This window comes from Micromys minutus (genome assembly GCF_963924665.1).
Source record: "Micromys minutus genome assembly, chromosome: 19".
Lineage (NCBI taxonomy): Eukaryota > Metazoa > Chordata > Mammalia > Rodentia > Muridae > Micromys > Micromys minutus.
In genome coordinates this window covers 14,303,790-14,316,838 of record NC_137954.1, presented here as the reverse complement: position 1 = coordinate 14,316,838, position 13,049 = coordinate 14,303,790, and the positions used below count along the sequence as shown (strand labels likewise).

Here is a 13,049-nt window from a genome sequence, read left to right as displayed (position 1 = left end):
AGGGGTGTCTGGACATCAGCCATCTGTAGATGCTCAGGACCCGTAGCTTTATAAGTAAGGGTGCTGCCTTAGACAGGGTACATTCTGAACCTGGCCAAGTTCATTTCTTTCTCTACGTGCCGTGGTTAGCCGTTGTTGGGGAACCTATAGTTCCTGCGCTACTCACTGAAGGCTCTGGGTCCCAAACCCTGAGTCTTTCCAAGGCCCTGGAATTGTGATCTGGAAGTTCATATCACTGTAACCAAACATAGCACTTGCCTGTGCACTCAGAAAGCAAAACCTTGATTATCTCAGGGAGGAAGGAGTCCTTTCTTGTTAAGAACCCTGCACTTCTCTGGTCAAAAGTAACTCAGATGGGAGGACTAGCGAGCCTGGCCTACCAGGAGATGAATCTTAAGAGGGAAAAGGCATGGAGTTCTCTCCCATCTGGGCCTCCTTGCATGCTAGGTTGAAGGTCAGCCTTCCTTTCTCCCATGGCTGGGGATGGGGTGTTCTGGCCTAAACTTCTGGCCCAGCATAAGTTCCTCTTTCTTCTTTTCAAGAGGCAGGAAAAAATCTGAGCAATCAGGACTAAGAAAATACAAAGGAGCATAACGTTCAGAAAAAAACAGTTATTTTTGGAAGTAACTCCCAGTTTCTATAGTTTGGCCTCCAACAACCACATCCCCTTGGGATGTCTGGCCCGTTTCAAGGAAACTTTATCCAGAAGAGGCTGTGAAGGCTACCAAACTTGATGAGCAGGCCATGGTTAAGCACTGGTTAGGTATCTGGAGTTTGTGAAATCCAATTTTTGGTTTCTGAATCATGGCTCAAGCCCCTATATAGAGTGTGACCCTGGATATAACATAAACCTCAGTTCTATGGTCTCTGAAATGTGAGTGAGCAAAGAACAGATGTTGTAGAAGATTATGGGGATTGAGAATGAATCTAAATTAAGCAACCAGGCCCTGTGAAACACTGTGTCTTGGTTGATACTTGTTTTTGTTGCACTGGAGGAGTTTGATGGGTTTCTTCAAGATGGGCAATCAGTACCCCAACTCCCTGTACTCCATTTAAGCTCTCTGTTTAGAATAGCAGCAGAGTTTCCTGTGAATGGCTTACCTTTGGCAGCTGAGTCCTGGGGTCCTGGATATATTCCCAGTCCTTGCCATTTAGGCTGTAGGAGACTTTGAACTTGCGTACGAATGCCCTGGCTTCCATGGCAGTTATGCTGTCTCCTCCGCGGGCTCCCTGGATGATGACGCCTTTCACTGTCTTGGGTGTCCCCAGATCCACCTGAAGCCATTCTTCACCTGGCTGGGCTTGAGGGTTCCGAGGGAACCAACCAGAGCGGCTGCTGACCAGGCGGGCAGCACTGGGGCTCCAGAGGTACTCTCGGGTGGAGGAGGCAGAGATCTGGGTATCAGCAATGAGGCCTGAGAGCATCCCCAGCATGTTGGAGCAAGGTGCATCTAGGAGAGACAAGGAGAATACTAGGCATCATGACTGAGACCTACTAACTGATGTCTACCCATTAGCAGCTATCAGGCTGTTAGGTCACATGCTTCTTCATTTTATTTTGCATTCTGGATAGCACTGTGATTCAGAGTCTAAACTTGGACTCAGAATGCCTGGTTATATGTTCACCCTGATGCTTACTTAGCTGTGCAATTTTGGTGTAGTGATTTGATTGTTCCATGCACCAAGGAACCCCCCACCCCCAAGTATAAAGGACTGCTCTTGAGCAGTGTCTACCTGCTGTGAGGACTCACCCCAGCGCAAGCCTTAGAATAGTGGCTAGTACACCTAAGTACACAGTGGCTGTTAGCCATCTGTATTTATGGCTCTGACCAGGGCTTCTAAGGATGTGTGTTGGCACATCTATCCACAACAGCAGTTTCCCCACTGACTCTCTCAAGGACAGTGAGAACCGTGGAAGACCATTCTTCCTACAAGATGGGCTTGTAGTATCCTAGGTACAGGTCCTGGCTCTATCACCTTCTAGACAGATGGTGACCGGGGTTAAGCTAGAGTCTGATATCTTCACCATCGTCATCTCTGGTGTTATGAAGAATACACAGCATAATGTGCAGGAGAGAGCCCTGAAAGATGCAGAGAAGGTGCAGACACAGTGTGCTCGAACAAGAAACTAAGCAGGGTCAATCCATGGTGTGCTCTTAGATTGAAATGGAGTAAAGAGGGGTAGGCAGGTGGGTGGCTGGCAATAAGGACCCTTCCATGTCAAAGAAGCAGCTTGCCTTTCTGGGTGGAGTTCAGAGTGGAAATGACTGACCTGTAAATATTCAGACTATTTCTGGTCTAATTACCATGGTCTTACAACTATAGCATCATACGGACTACTGAAGCCTCAGCTTCTACTCTGGTGCTCTCTACTGTGCAGCCCTTGAGTCTTAGCCCATGTGAGCACCATTATTTGTTCAGATACAGTCCCCAAACACCATCTCTCCCTTCTTTTGCTCTAGTGCCAACAAGCAAGCAGCAATTGCTGTTGAGTATGCTTTCTAATCACTCCGCAGCAGGTCATGTCTGGTTTGTCTGCCCTCTGACCTCAGCAACTCATCCTCACTGACGTATTTCTTGACCTGCCAGGCTATGTCAAGTCTATTGTAGAGAAATGAGGCCCTCCCTGTTTCCAGATATTATCCATAGTTTTCTGACTTTACATTCATTTACCATCTTGCTTGCTAGTAATACATCTACCCAATTTGTCCATATGCCCACACTGGCCTGTGTCTGGCATGCTCCCATTGAGTCTATGCCAATCCTAGATCTTGGTTTGTACACGAGGTAGAAGAAAGCATTATTTGAAACTTAAATTACCTAGGTTACCATGGACGTTACCTAGGTTACCATGGTACCATCGCTTACTGGGGACTTAGTTCTTCAACTCTTGGTTTCCAATTGTGCAAAGTGAGGACAATGACATCACCTATGCCATGGAGTTCTAGTAAGGATAATAAAAGATAGCATACTTATGGTGGGACTGAAAGCTGGTATCAAATTTTCACTCAATACGTTTTGACCAGTAGAAATAAGCATAGGCTTAATAAAAACATATTGGATGAATGGATGGATAAATACAGAAAAAGATTAAGTCTGGTAAGACTCTAGCCTTTGCGTCACTCCTTTACGGAAGATCAAGTGGCATAACCTTATAGATTCAGAAGCAGGGGAGATGCCTAGGATGCAAATGATTCCTGTGCCTCACAAGAACCACCTTTTCCCACCTCACCTGTGACCCGGCAGCCAAAGAGCTCCAGTCTAAGGGCAATGCCCAAATGCCACGTCTGCGGGCGGATCCTGATGAACCGAGTCAGCAGCGGCATATGGAGCTTGTTTACAACCACCTCAGTTGCATCATTGTTAGCTTGGAATATCTGCAAAGTAAGACGAAAAGCAGTGTCACCGAAATCCTTCTCTATGAAGCCAACACTTGAGCAGTCACCGAGAGGGATAGGAAAGCTCTGCACGCCTAAACATCACCAGTGGCTTTGTTGTGTTGGGCTTTTTAGAATCACTGTGGAAAAAAAAAAAATTAGTTTCCCATCCTGCTCTAACTGGAAAACAAAGGATGAACTTTGCAAAAAGTTTTGGAAGGAAGGTATATTTTGCTTCTGGGCTGAGAGCAAACAGAGGAAGGAGATTTGAAAAAGAAAACACTTGAGAAGGTAATAAAGAGAGGGGGGGAAAGCAGTCGTAATAAAGGAGGTAGACATGTCATCTGTCAGGGCCAGCAGACCTCACACACCAGCATGAACTTGACACGCCCTCTTTCTCATGTGGCAGGCACATGGGGCTACTTACAGGCAGTTCCTAGCTGCAAGGCCCTTCCCTGTTGTTTTTGTTAGTTCCTTGGACACTTCCTCATTCTGAGTGAGTGAGCGTGTGAGGGGTGCCTTCTACCCCGTACCTCCTGTCAGTCAACACTTTCCTTGGTTCTCTGCTCTTTATTGTAGGTCAGGGTTGCAGACAGCCTCTTAAAGAGTTGTGCTCCAGCTTAGTGTAGCCCCCAGCCTGTAATGAAATCCATCCCTGTCCCCAGCTGACCGGGGGCCTCTCTTATGGGAGGAAAGGCTTTTTGGAGTAGCTTCTGACCTAACATGGTAGGCACAGCCCTGGTTTACCAGATGGCCCAAATCAATAACTGCCATATGGACCTCATGTATCTCTATGCTCTTCATTAAAAATAAGGAACCAGGGCAAGAATATGTGAGTTTAGTATATCTGGATAGGGGTGGATGGTAAAAAACCAAGCAGCCGACTGTCATTTCTAAATCATGTCTGCCATACATCTAACAACCACAGGACCATGAGTATTTACTTATGGCCAGTCTTCCTGAACCAGCATTTTCTCCTGCTGTGTTTAGGCCACAAACAGGTTGGGGAAAAGAGAGATGGAAAACTAGTATATCTGAACATCTATGAAGCTGGACTCTTTTAGCACAATGACTAGGTACCACACTTACAAGGGAATTGCTATGTAAATCCAGGACATTCAAATGTATGGTTCCTTGGTTAACCCTTAGCTCAGCATCCAGCTAGTGGCTAGGAGTTGTGATACCCTACCTCGTCATGATTTGAACAGAAGTAAAGTCAGACTAGTGATGTGACCCAACGGTGAGTTTACAATCTCACCATAGAGTGATTTGGGGAACAACAGAATATCTCGTAAGCTCACAGGCAATTAACAGTGCGCTCTCAACCACCCTGTTTAATGTTCCCTCTTCTCCCTAGGTAGCTCTGTCATGCTGGATCCTAAGGCAACTGATGTCCCCTTCTGCAGCTTTTCTAACAACAGGAAGAAGGACCACTCCTCTTGCCCAGGCTTGATCCTGCTGCGGCCTCTACAGCAACTGCAGACTGGAAGTGAAGAGACTAGGCTAGCAAAAGAAGAGGCAGGACCTGAAGGGAGATATGCCAGAGCCAGCACCTGGTAGAAGACCTGTGGGGAGAGCCACCTGACCTTTTCAGATCCTCATCATTGTGTGGAGAACCAGGTCCAAGAGAGACTTGGCCATGTTATTCAAATTTCTTCTTTCAAACTGACAATGGTTCTACCTCACAGAGGAAAGGGCTAGAGGAACTGAGTCCAAGTAAAAGAAATGAATTTGTTCTTCTAGAGTTTAGTATGCAACAGAGACTTTGTTTGTTTTGTTTTGGTCAGGGAGCAGCAAATGAAACACTTTGCTGATTTCAGAGCAGATAGGTGCTGTGAGCAGTGGTGGCTGTTCCCTGTGGATGGTGATGGTGACTGTGTGTGGCCTTCATCAGGAGATACTAAGCAGTTCCTATTGGAGGTGGCTTTAGTTGGCACATAAATACATAATTGGAGAGCTGAAAGGATTTGAACTTGCACACAGCTAATCCACAACACATACACCACGCTGTTACCATTTATAAACACAGCATGTTTTATGCATTTTTAATATCTAATTTTATCCTATCTGAACCCCTTGATTTCTCAGCCTTGGCATATAATTCCAGGAAACCTTTGTTTTGTTTGGTTTTTCTCCTCCTTCTGCTTTTTCTGGTACAGGGTCTTATTTTGTGGCTCAAGTTGGCCCAGAATTTATGATGTAGTTTACCCAAGTTTGAACTTGAGATCCTCTTGCCTTAGCTTCTTGAGTTCTGGGATTGCAGAGGGTTAGTACTTCTGTACCTAACCCTCAACCCTCCCTTCTTAGAAAAATGATTGAATAGCTGAAGTATCCATAGAGGTGGGTAGTGTAAGCAGAACTGTGCTGCATATGGGCCCTGGAGTATACACTCAGATGCATCGGCTAAGAGCAGTTGATCTTCCCATGAACACATGTAACCATGAGCTTTGGATGAAGGCCCTCAAACTCCACCTCTAGTAGCTGCAATCAAGATGAGAGACAAGCGTATGATTTAGCTGTTTGTCTCACATGGAATTATATTCTGCTGATCAATTTTGCTCATTCTTCCCCAATCTCTGGAAGCAAATGATGCCTCTTTTGAAGTTGGGTTCCAATTACTCTTTACATTTTCCAGTTTAGATTCTTCCTGCTTGGTTTTTTGGCTTTCTCTTCGTCCAGACTCTGCACAGGACATATCATCGTTCTGAAAATGTCTGCACACCTTTCACTCTGAGTGTGGCAGAGAGAATAAAACAAACCCTGTCACGTAATCAGGCCTGGAGCCAGGATCTGCTGCTAATTAGCTCATAAGGTAGGCAAATATCTCTGTCTCTCTCGGGACCACAATGTCCTTCACTGTTAAGTGGGGGCTCTGCATGAGTTGATTTTCTAGGCTCTGACTGGCCAGCAGACTCTCAGCCTTTCTCCACAAGAGTCTTCACGGTTTGAACTCCTCTCAAAACATCCACTTTGTAAAAGGGCACTTGAGTGACCCCATTGTTCCTTACAACCTAAGTGTTTTGCGGGCAACTGCTGTGGATATTTAATTCAATCCAAATAGTGCCCAGAACACATGGTGAGTACTCCATTCACAGGCAGGATATACCTTGTTGATGTGTTGGTTCAATAACAGTTCAAATTATTAATAACCAAGAGTAATGAATAACAACGCCTTAGTCCTATGCACTGCCTTTGCCCCAAAGATATCAAAGCACAATTTATGAAAATCCATTTTTAATGAAATATTAAGCAGTTTCTATTTCTCCTGACCCAGTGGATTTACAAGGTCTCTCTTTTTCTCCCTGCATCTCTCCTATTTATAGCTAGTAAATGCTATCATATATTATACATCTTTATGACTTTCTCAATGCTCCTGTGGTTTTAGAATCACCCGTCATATGTTTTCTGATCAAATTCCCTAAGATGGATTCTTGGCTTCCAGTCTGGGCATTGGAAGGTAAGGGGTGGTGTGCCTGGGACATGATGCCAGAAAATTGGTTTTATTCCCTATTCTCTGACGACTCACTAAATCACTATTGGTGGATCAATAAACCTTAGATACTTGAATTTCTCCTTTAGGAAGATAAAGTCATTAGATGCTTGAAGGTAGGTACTGGAACCTACCAGCCCTTATGACTGCATGATACCCAGGTCAAAGGTTGGAGCAGGAACTAAGTCACATTCGAAAATGGGCCTTTAGACAAATTGGAAGAGTTCAAGTTTAAGAGACCATTCACTCCTAACTCTTGCCTGTGCTCAAAAACTGTCAAGCCAAACCTTGGCAGTAAGGTCTTTGAAATGGTAGGAAACATCTATAGACTGCTCATGCATCTTATACACAGATCAGAACATCCAAGCACAGTTTGTTTTTAACAACTGTTTAAAAAACTACAAGTTGAAGAGGATATACATTTTATTAATTTTAAAAGAAAAAAAAAAGACTACAACTGCAACTTTACTACCCAAAGGACAACCAGGAGTGTGTTCAAGCCAACTCTGCCTCTCTGGAGGTTGGTAATTCAATATCTATATGTGTATTGTTTTTTAAAGGAGCTACATCAAATAAAGAGCTTTCTTGAAGCACATCTGTGCAAACCAAATCCAAAACCCAGCTCAGGATACAAAGTGGCTTGGTAATCCATTTGGTGCCTCACTGAATTCTGAACCTAACCCAACATTTCCGCATTGATTCTTGAGGCTCTGCTGTATTTTCAGTAGGGCAGAAGGTGGAGCCTAGCAGCATTGGCATGGATTTCTGATTTGCACCTCTCGAGGAGGGGAAGTACCTGCCAAGTAAATCAGCTGCTGGCTATTCAACATCGCAGTTTGATTGTCATCTAACACCCCAAGGAAAAGACCGTCCATGCAGATTCACTGAACTCATGATCCCCAGGCTTGGATTTTACAAACAAAATCACGCAGAAAAAAAAAAAATTCTTATATACTAAAAACAAAACAAAACAAACAAACAACAAGAACAACAACACCCATCTTTTTAACAAGACAGGGTCACTGATGATTTTTAAGCTCTCCTTTCCCCCATTTCTTGCCTATTTCTAGCCTTAGTCATGTTTTCTGGATTTCTTTTTTAAAGTATGGGAAAAACCTGTGTGGCCTCCTCTAAGACCCTATCCTACGCACTGTTCACCTCTGCTGCAGCATCCATATGTCTGGGATGGTGTAGATGCTACGGGTCATCCTGCCTGCCTCGAGGACAAAGGAGAAGATTCTGGAAGGGCCGCTGAGCACCCGAGAACAGGGACACCATTTAGGTCAAGAAGTTGTGCAAGCTTCCAAACTGAGGATGGCGCATTGGTGGGCAAGCTGCTCTTCACACGAGTGTGGTGCCCAGCGTGAGAAGAGCTTCCGTATTTTGCCTGTCTCTTTTCTACTTCTGGCTGAGTCTACTGTTGACCTCTATGTGGCTGTAAACACCTGAACCCTCTCAGCATCTGAGACTGCAAAGAAAGCAGAAACAATTCTCAAAGATGATTCCAGGCTTGAGCCCTGAGGGAGAATTTATGCAGAGGATTTCTTTCTTCAAAATTATTTCTCCCCGTTAATAAATGTTTCATTGCACCCAAAGCTCTCTGTTTCGGTGTGTTTGGTGCAGATACTGAGAAGAGCAGTGCAGGCAGAAGGGGAAGGTGGGGAAAACTGGGAAGCTACAGCCACTTTGACGAATGGCAGTAACTTATCCTGAGGTGGGAACAAGAGCACCCTCACCCCTGCCGTCTCACATTCCCCTTCTAAGCCAGCCATCATATCTGCCCATAAAAATAAATGGTTAATCAATGAATGGCATCCCATTTAATTAATTTGCTGTACCAAACAGGCACCATGGAGGGAGGGGCCATGGCGCTAGGAGAAAATGATGTTGAGGTAATGGGCTCTGTTGTTTCCTGTCCTGTTCATAAATCATAGCCTTAACAAATCTCTCCCTTGAAATTTTTCCTTAAAGGCCGCAACAAAAATTTTAAAGCAAGCTGCCTTTTGTGAATGTGGGAACTTAGCAAGATACAATCAAAAGGGTTGTGTTTGTGTGTGTGTGTGTGTGTTCAGAACTATCTATCATCTATGTATGTATGTATCATCTATATATCTCTGTATCTATTTATGTATCTATTATCTATGTATCTATCTATGTATCTATGTATCTATGTATCTATCTATCATCTATCTATCTATCTATCTATCTATCTATCTATCTATCATCTATCTATCTATCTATCCTATCTAAGGGAGGGGAAGGAGGAGAGCAAAGGAGCTCTCAAATAATCAAATGCTCATGTGTCCCTGTGATGACCTCTGCCCTCCTTCCCTACTGTAAGGCTGTTTTTGTCATTAGGCTGCTTCTTTCTGGGGGTGCATGGTGGTGGGTGGGTTGTGCACATCCCCATCTGTGTGTGCCTTGTGGGGCCTCTACACTTAATGCGGGATTATGTTACTCCCATGGAGACACTGAGCCCTGGAACACAGCCTACTAACAGGATTAGGGTTTCAGGATTTGAGACAGGAAAGCATCAGGGAAGAGAGGAGAGGAGGACACTTGGGGACCCAGGCTGGATGAGTGGCTTGAGAAACAGGCTGGAAAGGAATCATATACACCATTCATGGAAGATGCATGGAGGGATGAATGCAGATGCTTCATCCGGGCATGAGAAGCCTCTGCATCTGAGAGTTTCCTGACACCAGTGTCTACGGACTTTAAAAACAAAAACAACAGCCACACCAACGTTCTGTCCATTTCCCTTTCTTTCCCAGAATCTCTGTGCACAGTCTTGGCCTAGAAGCACAGAGAATCCAGCACCAAGGTTGGCAGCGCCAGGGAGGCTGGCCTCAGCTCTGAGATAGTTCAGCACCCAGGAGACCCAGGAGACCCAGTGAAGTTGGCTAACAGCAGCCTGACAGAATGGTTCAAGCACATGTATAATGAAATTTTCCCTCGAGCTTCCTAAGAGGAGAGGCTAAAGGTCTGAGCTCATCCCATGACAAATGGATAAGGGACAAACTGAATTACCCAGCACCCTGGACTCCTCTCAATCCTGGTGGAGGGGCACGCGCAAACTGGAAGACTTGGACTTGGAAAGGGCACTTGCCCTCTTCAGGGTACATGTAACCCTGTTGAGATCAAATGGCTACATCCATGGCTTGGGACACTGATACCCTATCCTAGCTTGAAGTCTGAGTCACATTCTAATCTTTATACAACAACAACAAAAATAGAAAAATGACAAACCACAAAAGAAAATGAATCATGACAAGAATTCATGAAGATGTTTTTTTTTTAAATCTTCAAATTATTAATTGGAGGAATAATGACATCCCCAATTTAAAAAAATAATAAAGCAGTGAGGGGACATTTATCTGCTCAAGTGCAAGGCCTGAATAACTTCTCTCTGTCCCTTTCAGGCCTGTGTTTTGAAAGAAGCATGGAGATACACACACACACACACATACACATGTGTATGTATGTATATGTATATGTATATGTGTGTATGTGCACGTGTGTGTGTGTGTGTGTGTGTGTGTGTGTGTGTGTGTGTATTTCCCCTCATCCCTTGGGGACCTGTTACTTTTTAAATTGACAACTTGCTTCTCTGCTCAAGGAGAGCTTTGTGCTTTAACCGGTTGATTGACCTGTGGAGCACCTCCCTCTGCAGATGGCCAGGTGCTCCTCTGATGGCAAGCTGCAGTGCTCTGCTGGGAGCACTAAGCCAGAGCTGGGAAGGGAATATCCAAGGCAGTGCTGTCCATTGTCCCAGGAGATTTGCAGCAGATGTCCTGTGCTTCCAACACATTGCGGGGGGGGGGGGGGGGTGGTGGTGGTGGTGGTGATATGACTCCCTAACACTACTCTTTCCTTCCAAGGCTCTGCTTTACAAAATGATGTGTTTTAATTAAGAAAATAAATACAAAACAGAGGCGTTTGGAAGCGGGGGCTTTTGTTTTGAAGGGCTATAGCCAAACCAAATAAACAGCAGCTTCTTTCAACTCTCCATCCTCAGGATCCTGTGATGGAACCCAAATTCCTGACACAGTGCTTAGCCTTGAATCCTGAACTGCACTGTCCTCTTTCAGACTCCCTTAGTAAACAGAGACCCCAGGCTATGCAGCCTCTCAGCCTCACAGCCTCCTGGAAGCCACTTTCCCTGTGGATGGAAGGCAAGGACCAAGGAATAGGACAGACTGTTGAGAGCATTTGCTTCTGATTCTAAGCCTGGTGATCAGGAGCCTCTCCTGGGGACTCCAAGATCCCTGTCCCTGGGGCAAGTTGCTTAGACTTGTGAGAGTTGCAATTCCACCTGTGAAACAAGAAATTCTGAAGCAGCTAAGTCGGTGCCTGAGGGCTTGTCGAACCTCTTAGCGCTTGTCCTTACATTAATGTGACCTCAGTGTGTCCCTCCCACTTATTACTGCGGAATTCTGCAGTCATGAGCCCAAGGCTGGTTTTACTTCATCCTTTCTATCCTCAACCTGGCCATTGGAACAACTGTGTGTGTGTGTGTGTGTGTGTGTGTGTGTGTGTGTGTGTGTTGATTTTTTTCCAAATAGAAAAAACAAAAAAAAAAAAAAACTGTCTGGCAAAACCATACATAAGGGGAAGTGTCCAAAACTATTCCAACAAGAGAAATGAAAGCTGGCAATGGTCATTGTCCCACTGACCCAACAGCTGTTATGTCTCCATTCCTCAAGCATAGACTGCCACTTGGTTACAGACTTGTGGGGTCAGAATCTTAGAGGAGGGAAGGATTGTGACTAAGGACTGGTGCCTTTAAGCTGTTCCCATGGTTCTCCAAGCCCATCAGCTGGTGTGTATGTGCATAACTGTAATTTTACATACTTGTATCCACGCACATAAAACTTCTTACCGCTGTTTTGATAATACCGTGCCTATGTCTGAGATGCTACTCACACAGCTGGGAAACCCAGAAGGCACTGGTTTCTGCCGTGGTTTCTGGAGGGACACATGTGAAGTCATTTGTATAATCCGAGGGAGCACATGAGTTGGTTATGGGCTCTAATGGGTGGAGGAGCTCTCTGTGGTTGCTCTATAAATATGCATAAGGAGGGGGCTGCCTATATAAAAACCACGGGTTCCATATTTATGGCATGTGAAACTGGGTGAGGACTGAAGGACGTGTTGTGCATGTGGTCTGCATAAGCAGGCTGTGTTTTTGCCAGGAGAGATGCTCGTGAACCACTAGCAACATTGATCAAGTTTTTCACGAGAACCTCATGAATTCCTGTTGGCCATCAAAAGACTAGGAAGAAGCTGCTCACTGACTGGGGAGGCTGGAAGAGAGAGTTCTTTAGTCTTCCATGCCTCCGGGTAGCAAGAAGAAAGATACTCGAAGGCTTAGACCTCCCCTTGCCCAGCCTGGGCGAAACGGCCATGATATAGCAGGCCCATCCCCCACCACCTTGAGAACCCATTAATCTTGTCTCTTTCTGCATTCTCCAGCTTCCTGGTCTCTGACATGCTCCACTGGTGTTGACAGTGATCAGGGAATTGAGACTGAGTTTCCAAATTTGTGCCCCAAATGTCACAACACGCTCTCTACTTCCTAAGCGCTGGGAAGGTGTTCTCCAATTCTTTCTTAGTACTCCAGAGCCCAGCAAGCTGCTGCCTCTTCCTTTAAGTCCCGCTGTCTGAATTTCACTTTCAAGCCCACCATGTAACACCAGAGAGCTTGGCACTGTGCCCAGCATCCAGAAACCACAAAGAGAAACTCGGTGGTAATACCAGCATAGATAAGTTCCTCCCTACAGCCCGGCTGCCCCAGTCCCCTCCTTCCACCAACCTCCTTGTCATGGCATCAAATCAAACTGCAGCGGACTTGACAAATCTATTTGGCATGGCTCACTCAACTATTTCAACCTCAGCAGCCCAGGGAGCTGCACATTAAACACAGCTATCTGGGGGAGACCTGTTAACAAAGAGGCTGCAGAGAGCATCCTTGTAGGGGAGGAGGACAGGAAGGCCTCTTGGCCTCCCCACCACATGCACAGCATGGCGAGGGAGCTGAAGATTAATTGGCAGGCTTTTCCATTTTCCTTCCTCTTTTTAAGTACCAGGAGGATGTCTTTCTAATGGAAAGAGAGAGGGCTTTTCCTCTGTCCCACTTCCTCTTAGGCAGGCAAAACTGATTCTCTAGCCTGGAGACAGAA

At 45.3% G+C, this 13,049-nt stretch overlaps 1 protein-coding gene across 2 annotated transcripts in view; it reads right to left on the bottom strand.

Annotated features, from left to right (window-relative positions):
* The window catches only part of NRP2 (neuropilin 2), a gene marked incomplete at its 3' end in the record, with an annotated part of 113,776 nt that overhangs the window by 52,794 nt on the left and 47,933 nt on the right, over window positions 1–13,049 (bottom strand). For both annotated transcript variants that reach the window (XM_080932923.1, XM_080932924.1), the window contains exons 8-9: window positions 3,233–3,377; window positions 1,102–1,451 (exon numbers count right to left, since the gene is read on the bottom strand). In XM_080932923.1, coding sequence (XP_080789049.1) covers window positions 1,102–1,451; window positions 3,233–3,377 — 495 coding nt within the window. The remainder of the gene's footprint in view (window positions 1–1,101; window positions 1,452–3,232; window positions 3,378–13,049) is intronic.